The 18950-nt window shown below is 35.8% G+C and overlaps 1 protein-coding gene across 1 annotated transcript; it reads right to left on the bottom strand.

The window, feature by feature from the left end:
• Positions 1-3816: 3816 nt before the first annotated feature.
• LOC138714631 (glutamate [NMDA] receptor subunit 1-like) lies at positions 3817-18451 on the bottom strand. Its single transcript, XM_069846665.1, has 4 exons — positions 17939-18451; positions 14504-14697; positions 9062-9333; positions 3817-6178 (listed from the first exon to the last, which is right to left on the bottom strand). Exons 1-4 carry the CDS (start codon positions 18156-18158, stop codon positions 5953-5955), a joined length of 912 nt encoding a protein of 303 aa, XP_069702766.1. The 5' UTR covers positions 18159-18451; the 3' UTR covers positions 3817-5952.
• Positions 18452-18950: the final 499 nt, after the last annotated feature.

The following is an 18950-nucleotide window of genomic DNA, read 5'->3' as shown; positions in this document are numbered from 1 at the left end:
GATGTTATAAGAGCATTCCTGTGTTTCTCTGTATAACTCTTAATAAGACTAAATCAAAAGTGACACTTTATTTTAAGAAATCGTTCCTACAAGCAGCAACTGCTTGCATTTTTCTTAACACTTATATTATGTTAAGACAAGTATAAAATATCGATATATTACGGTGCTTATTGTTTTATCTGATTGAAATATAAACTTACTTATAGTTAATATTTAAAGCGTTTCATTTTAAAAGTAATATAATTTTAGTTCTGCATATAAGTTTAAATAAATCTGCTTCATTGCTTAACAATGATTTGATAGGAGCACTAGAATTAAATGTAATTACTAGTATGAACTACACCAACTGCTATTTCACTTTCAGTTATTTTTACAGGAAAGAGAAAAATTGCTGGCTTTGAAATATATGAACCAATTTTTAAAATGTATGTTTATTCTTATTTTACAAATATTTTATACATTCTGTATACTAAATGTACTAGAATACTTCATAGTTTACCAACAATATCTAAATTAAAATATATGATAATAGGTTTTGGCTTGAAAACAAAAATTAGAAGGTTTTGGAAAAGAAATCTTATTTTTAAATATCATTTTTCAATGCCAAATAGCAGGAATTGGCAAAAAAAACTTCAGAATTGGATTCAGAATGTAAGAAATATGTTTATTATGTTATTGGGTCAAAATCTGTTTTTGAGCGAAATAGCAGCTTTTGGAAACATTCAATTATTGTCTAAATATTGTAAAAATATAAATCTGCAGAGTAATCCAATCTCTACGCAATTCTGTCATCCCTTTAAAACTACAAGAAGTTATAATATAGAGGGGATTAAAAGAACAAATGACTATAAGGGAGAAAAAGATAATTGGTAATGACAGTATAAATAGAAAAGATTTGAGAACTCGTTACTTTCTCAATCAAAATCTGGTGTTATCTGTTGGGAACGTAACCTTGAAATTGTGCAGTGAATAAATGATTCTGTATAAGCATCAGACGAAAAGTAACTAATAAAATATACTACAATATTTTATATTTCTTACATTATGTATTTAAAGTTGTTTACAAGTAAGTTTTTCTTTGAGGCATACACATTTTATGTGATTTATTTGTATATTATGTTAGTCATTGAAATACAGGGTCTTTCAGTTGGATTTAATGTACATCAGGAATTTAAACAAAAAAAATATATTTACCTATTATATTCCTTAAATCATGTATTTAAAGTCCGTTTACAAGTAAGTTTCCCTTTGAGGCATACATGTTTTATGTGATTTATTTGTATATTATGTTAGTCATTGAAATACAGTGTCTTTCAGGTGGATTTGTTGTACATCAAGTATTTAAACCAAAAAATAAAAATACAGATCACCAGAAATCAACTAAACACACACAGATATTTATAATATGAATATATTATTGATATTGTAATTTCTTTAAATGTGTGTAAAGTATTAACGAAGATATGAATGTATTATTGTTATTGTAATTTCTTTAAATGTCTGTAAGGTTTTACGAAGATACAGGCTGTGTGCTTTTGTGATAATGAGAACATGTTCGTTAGAACAGTATTAAAATGAACATTTGAATAAAGTATTAAATAATGTCATTTTGTATTTTATTTATTGCCAAAGCTTTCTTTATGCAGTACAGTGCACCTTTCACCAGCTTCTGTCATGTGGCCCACAAGGTACTCGCAAAAATTTTCTTGGACAGTCACTCCTCATTGCCACTAACAGTTACTACTTTATTATTGTTATCCAAATATTGAAACCCTATTTTACCTTTGGTATATTAGGGTTGTAGTTTGTTACATGTGAAATACATTATGTAGTGATAATACACAATTTTAAAGAATTAATAGTAGGTGTGAATCATAGTTACAGTATAAACACACTAATTAAGAGACAGTAAACAATACTAAATACGTTATGCAATAATTACTTTCAGTTAAAACAAAATGAAATAAAATTAGAAATTATAATCGAAGGTGTAGAGAAAGTGCAAGATTATTACATTAATTTGTGATTTTATACATAATTTTAAGCAATATTAATGAGATAATGCACAGAATTGGCGTAGTTACAAATAAAACACCTATTATATAGTTGGTTTGCGATAGTAAAAAAAATAAAAACAAAATTACTTATGGTTACAAACTATATACCTGTCATCAAATACTCAACAATAGTAAAATCTATAATATAACATAGTTATTGTTGTTATTACTATTATTATGTCCCAAAGATAGACACCTTGTTTTACATAGTGCATAGTTACTACTTTAAAAATGAAAACAGAATGCATAGCTTAACTTTACTTGCACCAAGTGTTACATCGTTTAAGGTTTCCTGGATCAACACATGACGTCGCCGTCTCCTACAATTTTTGTCTTATACACTTCAGTCTCTTTCAATTTTTTAACAATATTTTGCACTGTAGGATGACTAAGAACTTTCATAACTGGAAAATTCGATGCAAACTTTTTTTTTTTTAATTTTTATTTATTATTATTATTTTTTTTTAAGACAGAGCTAGTAAGTGAGTAAGAATCGTAAGTAAACAGAGGTACTCTGTTTTATTCATATAGGAATGAATTATAGTCCGGATCATTTTACTTAATACCGTAAGGGTGAAACCTAACCATTCTTCCCCTATTACTACATGTGCTAGTGATTATAGTGATTTTCTAGCTCTCAGGTTGAATTTTCTTTTACCAACTTCGTTTCGAATTTTGGGTACTGACAAATACTACAAATGACAGTTATTTTCTATCTGGTATGTTGGCAGCAACAATTTCGGTTTGCAGTAAAGGAAATTGATGAAAATGCAAACAAGTAAATATATTTTTAGGTTAGGTCTCATTAATCGTAAACTGTTTAGTTAAAGTAATGAATTTCATGTTGCCAGACAAAATAAATTTTAGTATTAGATCATACTAAACCTAATTACCAACATAATATGCGAGAAGTCCAGGAGGAAAATATACTATATCATAAATTATTGAACCATTTAGGAAACACCTCGCAACATAAAGATGAGATGTGGTAAATAAGCAAGACATTGTTATTGTTGACAGTACTGTATTATTATTATTATTTTTATTATTATTATTATTATTATTATTATTATTATTATTATTATTATTATTATTATAGTAGGCAGCATTGTGATTTTACCCTCTTTGGTGATATCTGGTATTAGTTGGCGACACTGAAGAGATGGCCAAATTAGATTTTTAGGAACTACACTTATGTGATCCTCACTATAGAAGTGGATATGGATTAGATTTGACTTGAGAACTCTAAAATTCTATTCAGAGTTGCCAGATAGATCAGAATAAGAAACAGAAAGAAGCATATTCTTTGAATTCGTAAATAACTATACCATTAATAAAAAAAAATCAATGAATATTATTTGTAAGTAAGTTTAAAATGCATGTGCATTTTATATGTTCACTTGCAAAATAAAATTTAACTTTTGTATTTTTCACTTTCAGATGCTCTTTTTCTTTTTTAACAACTTATCAAAATGATTGAACAGTTTATTCCTTCATGAGAATGGAACAAGTCTATTGGATTTAATCCATGTTTGGCTGATGATGATGATCCAAAATGATTGAAAAAGATGTTTATGCTCGACCATGCCAAAATGTAGTAATTATACACCTGGTAGTAGCCCTTTAATGCACCTCATTAAAATACACCTATTCATTATAATTCAGTTGTTTAGCCAATGAGAAATCACCATTGTACCATTATGAAACCACAAGTATCGATTATTCTCGGATATGCAATCGAAAGACAATTAGCGAAAAGTCACGGAGGCTGGAAATCCAATACTGTCGCAGAAGGTTATATTCTGTTACTATAATAATTAGCGTTAATTGTAAATAATATTCAAATAAATTCAATTTGTCATCTCGTTTTTCAATTCTAAATCAATTTCCAGGTTATATCAAGCCTAATGTTCATGTTATTCTCTAGATTATATCAAGGGCAATGGCATTCGTGCCTCGGAAAAAATCAATACTTTCGCGTCTGCGCACATCTCACAATTCAGGTCAGTTCTGCTCCTCACTTACATAACCATAACATGAATACTTATGAATTATTTCAAGTTAGATATGTGGTCGAGCATAAAAAGTCGTATGAAACTTGCCTATAATGGTAATTAAGACGCTTGTATGAAAATTATGAAACTCGCTTGCGCTCGTTTCATAAACAAACATACTCGCGTCTTAATTACTACCATCATAGGCTTGTTGCATAATGTATTATTTTGAAACAAAGAACATGTTATTTAAACCTACAACTCCACCTTAATTAAATTATGTTAACACTTGTTTACAAGCTAATGTGTGCCTGAACTATTTGTCATTAAAGTTATTTGTGGTGTTATTTGACTAAAAAGACGTCGAATTAAAATTAATGAATGTCATATTTTCAGTCATATATAGACGAGCCTAACAATCGTGGTTTTCTATACAGGAAAGCATCTCTCTACTTCAAAAACTGTGTAATAACATAAACTATACACCCTAAACTATTTTTTATGTACTGTAGTTTTTAACTTTAAAACTAGTAATGAAATGGTCTACCCTTAGAAATACAAGTTGTATCAACCAGGCGCATATACATATGATACGAGTACAACAATAATAAGTATCACCATTTTTATTAGTAGTGTTTAGAAATTGCAAAGAATCTTTCACAATACACAGAGTTCCCCAGGTTAATACAAGTACTATATATGACACATTTGAAAGTTAGTGGTGAAATAATAATATCCGTGGCGCTACAGCCCGTGAAGGGCCTAGACCAACCAGCCGGCTGCTAGCCTCACGCCCACATGCCGAAGCAGAGGTGGACGATCATCCAACCAGAATGGAGGTATCGTGTGGTTAGCACGATGATCCTCCCAGCCATTATAGCTGGCATTTGCAACTGGATTTCGCTACCTATCGTAGCTCCCCAAGTGCATCACGATACTGGGTGGGCACCGGTCCCATACACTGGCCGAAATTTCATGAGAAAATTTCTTCCCCCATGAGGACTCGAACCAGCGCCGCATTCCTTAACGCGAGTCCTAGGCGGGATGCCTTAGACCATGACCCATGGCGCGGGACAATGGCGAAATAGCGTGCATTATTAAAAGTCGATTGCTGCTTATGATCATAATCTAATATAATTTTTGGAAATTGATTTTATTCACAAAGATTAAATTATTTCTAAATGTGCTGTGCATGTTAGCTAACGTCAGTGTTGTGGAAATACAGAACAATCGGCATCCCACGAACGAATTACAAGGAAGAAAATACATTTATTTTAAATACAGTACTGCCCCTTAAGATTTGGAACGTCTGAAAATCCTGGCTGCAATGTGGACATATATCAAAATGTAGATTTAAACAGATCTAATATCTTATCCATTTTTGAAAACTTGCAATCCCTTTTAGTGGTGTTTTCTACCTCGGACTTTTCTAAAAGCACAGTGCACATTACTCAGCAGGTTAAGATTCTCAAGTTGACCATGCTCGCAGTGTATACCCAACTATATAGTGACGTCTGTAGAGGATCTTTCAATAATCTATTCTATGTTTCAGACAAATTATTTCCTACAATTTATTCTTGTATATAAACTTGTGGACCACAGTTTTCCCACAACGCCTACTATGATAAGAGATTTTAAATGTCATATTATCTAGAAAACAAAGCATAAAGTAAGCCACATTCTCTCGACTAGAATATCATCATGGATACACGTTTGTACATAATCTACTTACTATGAGTTTATATATTTTTGCGTGATTTTTTACTTGTTCCACGTCTGAAAGCTACAATTCTGAAGTAAGATCTATGGACTACAATAAATGAAATTAGAAATGACTACCATTTCATTGAGAGTCTTACCTTTCTATCTCTACTTATTTCTTCCTGTAGTCAATATTTCTTTCAATTTTGTGCCTTTTTCTTGTATTTGTATCTGTTGTGGATAGCTTCTACTACCAAAAAGCCCACGGACAGCAGAATACCATATGCTAGAATCACCAGTGTTGGATAAAAATCCTGAATGCCAACACTCACAAAATTCTGTCCACCACTTTCACATTTTGGTTTCTGGTAGTACCATCGCTTCTCTTCTCGACCCAAGATCCCGACTTCTCGCATCCAGAGAATCCTGAAACACAATTTCGTATTACTGAAAGTTATAAATTTGAATATTTGCTTTGTTTTAAACAAATTATTTTAATTACAGTAGCTACTTATTCTTCTCTGTGATTGTTGCTAGGAGTTTATTTTTTATCATAAGAGAAATGTAGACCTACTGGAAGAGTTACGACCAATACAACAGACACATTTTGGGTTTATTCACGAAGTAAGAATTTTACAAAAGAATCGTAGTACTCTATCTCAGCAGTTCTCAACCTTTCAGAGATCGCGGCCCTGTAAATTCTTTTTTATAACACAAGGGCCCGGTCCCAACAAGTTTACACGTAAATACCATTCCAATTATGATACGAAACAAGCACTGGAATGCGAACTTGCGAAGAGACAGTGTTCAATATCAAGAACCTGATACGGTACCATAAAATGGGGTAACTTTGCAACATTTTCTAGTTAAAAATTTGTTTTCAGTCTGTATCTAGTCTTTAAATGTCTAATTTTGAGATGGGCATTTATTTTATACGTTCTAGGGGTATGCGAGAATATATTTAGCCAGTCATATCTTCTAAAATAAATGTCTTTTGAAATTTATAATCTGCCAAAAATTGGTGCAAAGTTACCCATAGTTGGGGGTTACTTTGCACCGCCAGAGTTTTAAGAGGGGTGGTGCAAAGTTTGCCACTGCTGGTGTTGCATTGCACCATACACGTGTTAAACAATGAAATATTACTGTGTCAGAAACAGAAAAAAATGGAAACACAGATTCAAAAACTGCTATAAATAGTAACACGGACAAAACTTTTTTGAAAAAACTATACAAAATTTCAATATAAGTGGTCATATTCTTCTAAAATGTTATTTCAAAAATATTTTCAGTTCTTTTGAATGACAAGTCGAAGCAACAGCATGTGAATAACTGTAAAAAATTATACTGTACATATTATTTTGTTTCAAGTTCTAGAATGGAATATAAGCAAGCCCTTTCTTGATACTTTCTTGAGTGGATTTAGTCTCTCAATTACATCCTCCCATTCATATTCCATAATATCCTCCCCTTCAGGTCATTTGCATTTGTATCCTTCTCAGCATTTTCCTTCGGCATATTTGGAGATTGTTACCGTAAAGTGGGGTGACTTTGAACGCTGAGGTGACTTTGAACAGTAATGTAGTGCCTTTCTAAATTAAATGCTGTACCCAATTGCGAAAAAACTGTTTAAGTTGTCAATAAATTAGTTCAGTTTTTTCGCAATTGGGTACAGCATTTAATTTAGAAAGGCGCTACATTACTGTTCAAAGTCACCTCAGCGTTCAAAGTCACCTCAGCGTTCAAAGTCACCCCACTTTACGGTACCAAGTTTGGCAGTGAGAGACCATGTACATACAGTAAGACAAGAATTAACCAGTCACAATTTATGAGAAATTCCTCATATGTAACAAAAATAATAATAAAACGGAGAGAAAGAAACCTTAAAAATCTCTACAGCTTGATTTTCTAACTCAAAATATTTTTGCACAGAATAGAACGAGTTTCTAAGAAGCCACGTTTTCACTTTTACTTTGAATCTGTCTACGACACTTCCTGAGCTTCTTGTGGTAACATGTTGAACATTCTACAGCCCAAGTATAAGGACTACTTCTAACTTTAGCTAGTCTGCAATACAGTACGAGTATGTCTAGTTTTCCTTTACTACGAGTATTATACTCATGTTTATCATCCCACTGGTGTAATTATAAAGATTTTTCTTTATGTACAGGAGTTGAAGAATATTTTTCATTAACAACTGATGTGCTTGGTACCTCTGTGATTATTCTTATTGATTTTTTCTGAATATGTAGAACTTCAGTTTATTATTGTTTACCCACACCAGGATTCTATACTTTAATATGCTATGAAAATAAGTTAAATATAGCTCCATGTTGAATCTTTCGTACACTTCTTTTAACACTTGAATATAAAGTAAAGTCTCATTTTACAAACCTATGGATCAACAATTGGCTCTCTTCTGACAAAGGAAAAATTTTACAGTCTGTACAAAAGAAACCAAATGACCTGGAAATGTACAAAAACTTGCCCAGATATGTTCAAACATTTTTAACAAATGACTTTATTGTCAAACGCCTGGCATTAGAAAACAACAACAACAACATTTTTTAACAAGAGCCAGAACAGGTCACATTGTCACTCAATTGCACCTACACCGATTTTACATTTCTGATAATCCAACTTGTCTGTGATGTAATAATCATGATGAAGATCTGGAACACATTCTTCTATACTGTCCATCCATAAACCACAAGAGAAGTAAATTAAAATCATCATCCATTTTGAATCTTGCGTACACTACTTTTAACACTTGAATATAATTAATTCAGTACACACACACACACACACACACACACACACACACACACTATTTGACTCCACTCTTCAACACCTTTCAACAATCAAACACACCCACATAACAGGCAGAGAAATTCGAGATGACACTGTGATCTAGTAGACTCTGAGGATGGTGCGTGAAGCACTGAAACAGCTGTAAGCCGCACAAATCTTACATAATTAACATGAGTAAGTCCATTAGTTAATCAATTAATAAAATCATCAGTACCAGTTGCAGAAGACACTGCCCTGCAGTATATATTGACTACACCCCAACTCTGGCTACTAGCAACAGGCATCTATAATGAACACCGATCAAAATACCCCTCATTTCTTGTGAAAAACAAAAACTGAATAGACTACAGTGGACTATAGTGGACTTTATGTTGTCAGCAAACAGCTGGATACATTAAGAAGATTGATTTTGATCAGGTTGAGTACCTATCCTTCACAATAAATACGGTACTGAATGCAACAGCAGATTTAAACATGATCACAGACTTACTCATATCATACCTTTGTCTGAGGTGTTCGCTGTACGGAGATCCCTTCCTGATTGGGAACCCAACGTGGTTAGAGAGGAACATATTGATCTCCTTGAACCTGCACTTCTCGTGATCCTCGTATGTGTCACTTATGATCTTGTATGCCTCAAAGAACCCATGGAAAGCGTACAGGCCTCTTCTGATCTTCTCCAGCCCTACTTGCTCAGGGACAAATGCCTCTTGGAAAGGTTGTGTCAACAGTTTTTCCTGGAAAACTTTTTCAACAGCTGGGTCCGTTCTTTCCTGGAAATAATAGCCATGTGCCAAAAGAGAAAATGGAGTGAGGGAAAGATAACTTTTTCACTTCGTCAATGTTTACAATAAAGAAATTTTGTAATTTGTGCGTGTGTGCATTTTTACAGCAATTTCCATTACATCTGGTTATTACATATTATCGCCGTGGCCTCATGCTTAACATGTCGGCATCATACAATAACGTGCGGTATGCTTTTAAAACATAATTTTGCCGACCGATTGTTGCTCTGTAGGTTTCACTCTAAGCGTCACGTTGTCACGTCTACTTCCTCGATAAGAATAAGCACTAGTTTGTTATATTGTTAAATGGCTATTATTATTATTATTATTACTATTATTATTATTATTATTTCATATACGAGTACGTTGACATTCTTAACTCTTAATAATAACTCTTTAATAATAATATTTTTAATCACATACCTTAATGTTCGTCCTCAGCACAAGACATTGCAACCTCGGTTTTAGTCCACGTGGATTAGACAAGTAGGTGTCATTTAATAATGGAAGCAGCTTACTGGTTGCAATATTGAAATTGAGGCGAGTGATTGGAGCAGCGACATAAGAAATTGAAAACAATAATGCAATTAAATTGCAAAGACCTGCCGAATATTATGTAAGAGGCCGCTCAAAGACCTGCCAAATGTTAACCATGAGAGTGCGGCGATAATATAGTACACGTTTCATTCTAGTAATATTTTAATTAATACATTAGTTGCCTTCCTAATCAGATGATTTATATGTTTATTATTTTCTAAAGTGACATTGAATTTTCGTTTGTCTATTTTGTATTAATAAAATTGTACTACATGGGTTGGATAAAAAGTTATGGCAACACTGCTGTCACGTGACGATGGTGCGTTCGAGAGCTGCCAGCTATGTGGACATGAACAAGGATTGTTAGATGAGTTAGTGCAGCCAGCAGCGACAGTACTCTGTCAATCTACTGCAGTGTGTAGAACGTTCACTTTCATAGGGATAGTGCGAGCGCCCTAAGACCACGTTTACAAAACTAGAGAAACGTTCCTGGATCAAAATTGAAGTGACACGAGGTCGTAGTGCACAAGAATGTTTTCAGGGACTGCGTGAAGCATGTGCCGATGCTGCGCTGCCACATCGCACAGTGGCATGATGGGCTAAAGCGTTCTGGGAAGGCAGGGATGCTGTTCAGGACAACCTCTGTACAGGACGACCCCGCGTGAGGACAACACAGTTCAACTCCTTGCTTCCCTGTTGGATGCTGATCGTCGATGGATTGCGCGTGAGTTAGCAGCGGAAGTCGGAGTATGTCACAAAACTGTGCTCCACATTCTGCAAGACATTCTGGGTTACCGCAAAATTACAGGGCGTTGGATACTCCATGAAATTTCCGAGGTTTAACAATGGCACCGCTATGCAGTCACACAGGCCTTTTTGGACCGGTATGAAAGGAAAGATGACGACTTTCTTGGATGAATCGTTGCTATGGACGAAACCTGGGCTCGCTCATATGAACCAACCAAACTTGAAACATGAATCAAATGAAAGGAAGCATCCCGGTTCTTCTCGTCCGAAGAAAGTGCGCCCTACACAAAGTGCTGTGAAGGTGATGTTCATTGTGGCGTATGACATTAATGGGGTAATACTGCACCACACTGTACCTCCAAGGCAGATGGCAAACGTGGACTACTACTGCAGGTTCCCGCAGCACCACCTTCGTCCAGCCCTCAAGAGAAAACGACGACACTTGCTGGTACAGAACCCCATCATTCTTCATGATAATGCAAGGAGTCACACCGCTGCTGCTGTCAAGGACCTCTTGCACCACTGGCAATGGGAGATTCTGGAACATCTACCGTACTCACCCAACATGAGTCCATGTGATTACGATCTTTTCACCAAAGTGAAAGAACCACTGTGAGGGACCTGGTACAATACCAGAGATAAACTTATCCGTGCTATAGGGCAGTCAATAAGGAACATCAACAAAGATGGACGCGCTGATGGTGTACGACGCCTTCCAATCATTTGGCAAAAGATAATAAATAAGGGGGGTGACTATATAGAAGGTACGTAAATGTTGTACCCCTGTGAATAAAGCCATGTCAGAAATATCGAACTGTTGCCATTACTTTTTATCCAACCTTAGTATAAGTACCTCTGATCCTGTGTGTATGTGTTAGTTATAATGTTCTCTTTTCAGTCCCTAGCATTCTCTATCTCTACATATGTCTCATTTAAATCTGTAATTATGGTAATGATGTCTTCTTGCTTTTGACGTTTCTTGTCAGTGGAAATCCAATCCAACTTCTGTCTCTCTCTTTAGATTCAGTGTTTTCTTATGTGGAGACAAAGTTTTGAGTACTGAAAAACTGGTCAAATTCAATCATTTATTTTCTCAGCAATGAAAACTCTGTACGGTAACCTTGAAATTTTATATACTCAGTACACATTATTTCTGCAATTGTATATTATTCCCAGATTTATCAAAACTATTGCAGTTACGGATAATTAGCAATTCAAAATGGGAGCTGCATTTTGTGCATTGAAATGCCATTTCCCTGATAATTTCCACAAATGCCAATATTTATGTGTGATTCTTTTTTCTATCTATTCCTGAATTTTGTATGAACATATCACATACAATCTTTGAAATATCTTTAGTAGAAATATTCTTATATTTTAATTTATATGTTCAAGTCCATTTTTTTTTTAATTTTATTAGGTCAAAAATGTATTAAATACTATTACAGTCACAATCATGCCATGGTATGAAAGAAAAATTTCACAACCTCGAGCGGGAATCGAACCTGCGACTTCCTGGCCTCCGGTCAGGCGCTCTACCACTGAGCTATCGAGTTCGTCTCACGCCAAAGGCCCGGAGGTTCATTGCCGCCCTCACATAAGCCCGCCATCGGTCCCTATCTTGAGCAAGATTAATCCATTCTCTACCATCATATCCCACTTCCCTCAAATCCATTTTAATATTATCCTCCCATCTACGTCTCGGCCTCCCTAAAGGTCTTTTTTCCTCCGGCCTCCCAACTAACACTCTATATGCATTTCTGGATTCGCCCATACGTGCTACATGCCCTGCCCATCTCAAACGTCTGGATTTAATGCTCCTAATTATGTCAGGTGAAGAATACAATGCGTGCAGTTCTGTGTTGTGTAACTTTCTCCATTCTCCTGCAACTTCATCCCTCTTAGCCCCAAATATTTTCCTATGCGCCTTATTCTCAAACACCCTTAGGCCCGGTTGCAGAAACCCAAATCAAATCAGTCCCTGATCGCCAATCAGTTGATGTCTGATTTATTTGATTGTTCATTGCGTTGCACAAACATGAATCTCCAATCAACTTGTCTCAATTTACTAATTGGTGATTTAAGAAAGAAATACATTTGACAACAGCGCTATTTAGCAACCACAGCCAATTTGATGCTCTTTAAAAGTCGCGAAAGGAATGCATCAAGTGGGCGGTGACTAGGAAAACAAGTGAATGTTTTGCTGTTTTGTTGCTTTTTGTAGAAAGGAAACAGGTGGATTCTATTTGTATATAGACTACAATATAGTGAAAGAATATGAAGAAAACAAAAAAAAAAGTGAGGGGGCTTCTGTTGTGGTATTTGCTAGGGGAATCGACAAGAAATTGGAACATGCATAGCCTCCATAACCCAAAATAATTCCATTTCCCATCTCTCTGTTTACAAATGGAGCTCGTAACCTACTCATTAAAAATATTGTGTTGTCATGTGTAGAACCCTGCAAACGGGCTACAACATTCCAGAATTTCAATGATGGTGTATACTACATATTGCCTGTATATTCACAGAAAAGAAACCTTTTCTATTTCGATAAAGTTCGGCATCATTTCAACTAGGTGATTGGATGGGGATGTGAGCAGTCTATACAACCAATATTAGGCTACTCTTGGAAATCCTGACATGGCTGAAAATTCTCTCTGGATTTCAAATCGTTCCCTATTTGAAGTTTGGGGATTTATGAGACCCTGCCATAACAAAGCAATTTCATACGTAACATTCCTAACTACTCGGCAAATAGTTGATTTGTGGACCCTAACAAGATAACCCAAGACCGCCTGAAAAATTCCAACAGCATAAAATCTCAGCATTATTAGAACTTGGTTCATAGGAGAAAGTGGAAGGTTTCGATTTGTCTGTCTGCATATATTTGTTTCAATTTTTGAAAGTAACAAAACACAGGAATCCTTACTTAACCCAAATCTTTGCTCAAATTCTCTGTCATTATACATAAAAACAATTCATGTCTATCACGGAAACGCCCTCTTCTTAATAATATTTTTTTTTTCATTTAAAATTTCTTCATCAGAGGAATCCATTATGTCGAAAACAATATTGTTACGCTATAACTATTTACTATATACATTACAGTAACTGCATTATAAACAGAACAACATAAATAGCCTGCTTGATCGATGATCAGTGACTTAACCAGCAAAAATCTGTTGATCAAATCTGATGGAAGACTGATTTCCGATCAAACACTGATTGTTCTTTCTGCAACAGAAATAGAACTGATGGCCAATCAAACCCTCCTTGATCGCCAATCATATTTTGATCGGTGTTTCTGCAACCAGGCCTTAATCTCTGTTCCTCTCTCAAAGTGAGAGTCCAAGTTTCACAGCCATACAGAACAACCGGCAATATAACTGTTTTATAAATTCTAACTTTCAGATTTTTTGACAGCAGACTGGATGACAAAAGCTTTTCAACCGAATAATAACAGGCATTTCCCATATTTATTCTGTGTTTAATTTCCTCCCGAGTATCATTTATATTTGTTATTGTTGCTCGCAGATATTTGAACTTCTCCACCTCTTCAAAAGATAAATTTCCAATTTTTATATTTCCATTTCGTAATACACTGCTATCTTAAATTGACTGAGCATATTCGGAATTAAATCAATGGCTTTCTCAAAATAAGCTATGAAATATTTCATATGAAACAGTTCTTATCTCGAAAAGGAAGCAAAAGCGAGCAAAATTGTATTAAACATTTTTGTTTGAAATATCTCAAAGAATAATCCCCTGAAATTAATGACGTACGGTGTACGTAATAATAGCAACAGTACCATTTTAAAGTACCCACCGGTAATGTGTTACAAACATGACATTTTTTGGAATAGTGAAATCTTACATTGACAAACTTGTCGACCATGCTGAGCTTCATGGGACTGTTCATGAGGTCCGCCATTGTGTTGATGGAGGAGCTGGTCATTTGCAGCAGTGACACAATTATGGCCGAATAGGACGTGATCAGAAACAGGGACAACAGGAGGAGGAAGACGAACACTATTCTTGAAGACACACTTTCTGGAACATTCTCCGCGCCTGAAAAATAAATGCTGAATATTAGTCCTTGTTTATTTCAACTTTCTAGTAATATACAGAGTGTTTCAAAAATACGGGGCATAATTTCAGGTATGTATTTCCCACATGTGGACAATCAAAATAATTCATTACAACATGTGTCCGGAAATGCTTTATTTCCGAGTTATGGCCTTCACAACATTGAAATTCACCGGAACGTTTTTCTTTCCGCAGGTCGTTGCCGTCAAAGGAGACATTAAGAGGGCACTCTGACAGTTCATTCCGAGGCGAAGGTTACATTCAGTGTTGTGTAGGCGTTAGACTGTGCGACATGTATTCAAATCAAGAGCTGGCAGAGACACACTTCATGTATGGTAAGGAGGACGGCAATGCTGCGCTGGCTCGTCGTTTGTACCAGGAGAGGTACCCACAGCGACAATGTCCAGATCGGAAGACATTTGTACGTCTCCATTACCGTCTGTGCGAGTATGGAAAATTTAACTCTCCTGGTTTGGGAAGGGGAAGACCAAGATCTACAACTCCAGAAGTATAGGAGGAGATTCTGGAGGCTGTGAACATGACTCCTATCAGCACACGAAGGGTAGCGTTGCAAGTCAATGTTCCTCATACGACTGTCTGGAGACTGCTGAAAGAGTATCAATTGTATCCTTATCATTTGCAACGTGTACAGGCCCTGTCACCAGCAGATTACCCTGCACGAGTTAGGTTCTGTCAGTGGTTCTTGCAGCAGTGTGGTGTAAATCCGAACTTTCCTGCCTTAGTATTATTTACAGATGAAGCACAGTTCACACGAGATGGCATAACAAATTTCCACAATCAGCATGTATGGGCGTATGAAAACCCACGTGCAACTGTTCCATCTCATCACCAGGTGCGGTTCTCCCTCAACATGTGGGCCGGTATCATTGGTGATCGATTAGTTGGATCCCATGTACTTGTAAACAGACTTACGGGGCAGGCGTACACAAACTTCCTGGAAAACACCATACCTCATGTTTTAGAAGACACTCCACTGATCAATCATCAACACATTCACTTCTTGCATGATGGCGCTCCTGCACACTTCAGTCGTACGGCTCGCCGGTACTTGGATCGAAGGTTTCCTGATCGATGGATAGGTAGAGGTGGCCCAATTGCTTGGCCTCCACGCTCACCTGATCTGAAACCTCTCGATTTCTACTTGTGGGGCCATTTAAAATCATTGGTTTTTTCGTCTCCAGTGCCTGATTTGGAATCCCTTCGGAATCGAATTGTGGCATGTTCTGAGGACAAAGTCTACGCAATACTCCTGGAGTTTGGGATCGTGTTCGCAGGTCAATGAGACATCGATGTGAGGTCTGTATTCAAGCAGGAGGTGGACATTTTGAACATCTTCTGTAATGACAACGACCTGTGGAAAGAAAAACGTTCCGGTGAATTTCAATGTTGTGAAGGCCATAACTCGGAAATGAAGCATTTCCGGACACATGTTGTAATGAATTATTTTGATTGTCTACATGTGGAAAATACATACCTGAAATTATGCCCCCGTATTTTTTAAACACCCTGTATAATAGAGATGACATTGAAAACTGCTTACAAATGAAGATTTTGAAGAACACCAGTACTGCTAAGTATCGATATTTTAAAGATACCCAATTCATCAATTAATTTTGTCTGTTGGCGCCTAAGTTCTATACGAATTTCTTTTGTGCAGGGTCCAGCAGAGGAATGGGAGGTTATAAATAGTTGTTTCTTGACTCAATAATTTATACGGTACATCTTAATCACACAACTTCTAACACTATCACTTCAGAATATAAAGTACCTACTGTATATAATGGTATATGCTTTCGCGTGTTAATTAAAAAGGTTACATTGTTGACGAGTTTCGTGAGATGGGCCGAAGAAAACAGCCTACAGATAAACCACCAGGGAACAAAACAAATGAACTTCAGAAACGGCGGCAAACAAAGGAAAAAAGACACCCTGACACTGCGGAACGAGCCACTTGAGGTAGTTCACAAATTTAAATACTTAGGAGTAACGCTCCAAACAACATTAAAATCATACAGAATCCACATTCAAGAAAGAGCAGCCGCTGCAATAAAAGCTATGTATTGTATTGTATTGTATTTATTAACATTCCATGGTATTCATACATGCTTACAGCTAGAATATGGAACAAGTCAAAAAACTTAATACTATTATAAAGTCTTCATTTATAGTCACAGTCTAGATGAAATATATAAGACGAGATTTACAATATAGTCTACTAGTACAACACAAAGTTTTAGTATCAATTTCATGAAGTGTTATTGAATGTCATGAATTCACCTACAGAATAGAAGGCGTGAGAAATTAGGTACTTCTTTAATTTGGCCCTAAATAATCTTATGTTTTGAGTTTCATTTTTTATATCGATAGGGAGGCTATTAAAAATTTTTACTGCCATATAACGCACTCCTTTTTGATAGCATGATAGACTTGCCGATGGAGTATGAAAGTCATTTTTTTGACGTGTATTTATGCTATGAACTGTTGAATTAGTTACAAAGTTTTCACGATTACATACGAGGAAGATTATTAATGAAAAGATATACTGACAAGCCATGGGCATTATTTGTAGTTTTTTGAAAATAGTCCTACACGATTCCCTAGATTTGGCACCTACTATTATTCTAATTACTCTTTTTTGTAATAGAAATATACTGTTACTATCTGTGGAATTTCCCCAGAATATTATTCCAAAACTCATTACCGAGTGGAAGTATGCAAAGTATATATAAAGATACCACGAACCCAACGACGAATGTGTGTGTGAACTGTGTGAGAAGCCGTGTGGACGATATCACGTTGAAAACTGCCGTGAAAGGAAAACCTCACTCACAAACTTCTGCAAAGACTAAGCTACAGATCCTAAGCACATTGTGCGCATTTCATTTCATTCATTGTTGACGAGTTTCGGCCAGTGGCCCATCATCAGAACTGGGTTGTCTTCGCGCTTTCTGATTGCGTACAGACGTAATTAACTTATAGGCCTAGTATTGAAATAGTGAAAATGTGTAAGACGGACCAAGAAGAGGAGTCCACTGCTGATATCTCCATCCCCCTAATGCTTGGGACAACAGCGTTATGGGATGAGTACAAGTATCTCACTCTCTTTCTAAAAATGTTGTGTCAAGTAAAACCTCATGGACTTCAGTTTAATTTATATGTCAGGCTATGAACTTTTCAAACAACCCTCGTATTTCGTACCAACCTTGTTGACAAACAATCCCAATGGTATCCAGCACAGCGTCGGTCCACAGAAGAGGGCGGCCCTGTGACTTATTGGGCCTAGTTCTCTTCTGAACGTGTCGGTTGAAGACCAACACAACTGTCAGCAGGGCGACAGTCAGTGTGTACGTAATCCACACGGATTTGCTGAATGGTAGCTCATAAATAATCGACACTTCAGACAGCGATGGTTTCAGGAACATAAATGCACCTCTGCGGGACAAAACTTATATTTAATACACACATTTTATACCTTAATACAGTCATGTCAACTGATGCCCATATGGGCAAGCGCGCGCTTTAGAGCTCAGGAGAGCCTGAGCGCTTTACAGCGGAAAGGAAAGAGACAGACGAGGTAGTATATACAGCTTGGTCGAGCTATATTCAGGGATAGCCAGCACTGAATCAATAGATAAAGGGAAGAGAACTTATCAAAACTGTATCCATGTTAATTTTTAGATTTGTCTGGGAAGTATAAGTGCATTATAAGAATTTAAGTTTCAATTTTAATGCTAATTTTTCACGAGTTTCCTTTTTATTCAAAAGCATGTTTTCTCAACTTTTTACAGAAAGGTGAAATTTTCAGATATGTTTATTTAGTAGCCTTACTGGTACTGAAACAGTGTTTTCGTAAATCTAATATATCGTAAATATGTATTACTGAAGATACCTATTGAAAATTTTGAAAATATTCTCATGGAAAATGTGTCTAAGAAAATGAATTAACAAAGGAACTACTATTACATCATAAACAAAGATATGCGCCTATATGTTGTAAAAACGTCAGCTATATAGCTTCAACAAATTTCGAGAAAATAATTTAATATTCTGATGATAGGAAGTTGCTCACCAATATCACCTTAAAAGCATAATGCGATAAGAGTTTTGTTACCGGTATGTAATATTAGTTACAGTTGAAACACATACCTAGGTAACTTTGCTGTTATTAACTGCAATATTAAGAAACTGGTGTTAGTACTTTGTTTTACAGACAA

This window comes from Periplaneta americana, chromosome 15 (genome assembly GCF_040183065.1).
Source record: "Periplaneta americana isolate PAMFEO1 chromosome 15, P.americana_PAMFEO1_priV1, whole genome shotgun sequence".
NCBI classification, from domain to species: domain Eukaryota; kingdom Metazoa; phylum Arthropoda; class Insecta; order Blattodea; family Blattidae; genus Periplaneta; species Periplaneta americana.
The sequence above is the reverse complement of the archived record's forward strand: the minus strand, read 5'-3'. Positions and strand labels throughout refer to the sequence as shown.

Excerpts from the sequence above, each read along its gene's own strand:
- LOC138714631 (XM_069846665.1), bottom strand. The coding sequence starts at position 18,158 with ATGTTCCTGAAACCATCGCTGTCTGAAGTGTCGATTATTTATGAGCTA. Across the intron at positions 9,334-14,503 it reads TGGTCGACAAGTTTGTCAAT|GAAAGAACGGACCCAGCTGT; the intron begins GTAAGATTTCAC and ends TATTATTTCCAG. Across the intron at positions 6,179-9,061 it reads AGCGAACACCTCAGACAAAG|GATTCTCTGGATGCGAGAAG; the intron begins GTATGATATGAG and ends ATTGTGTTTCAG.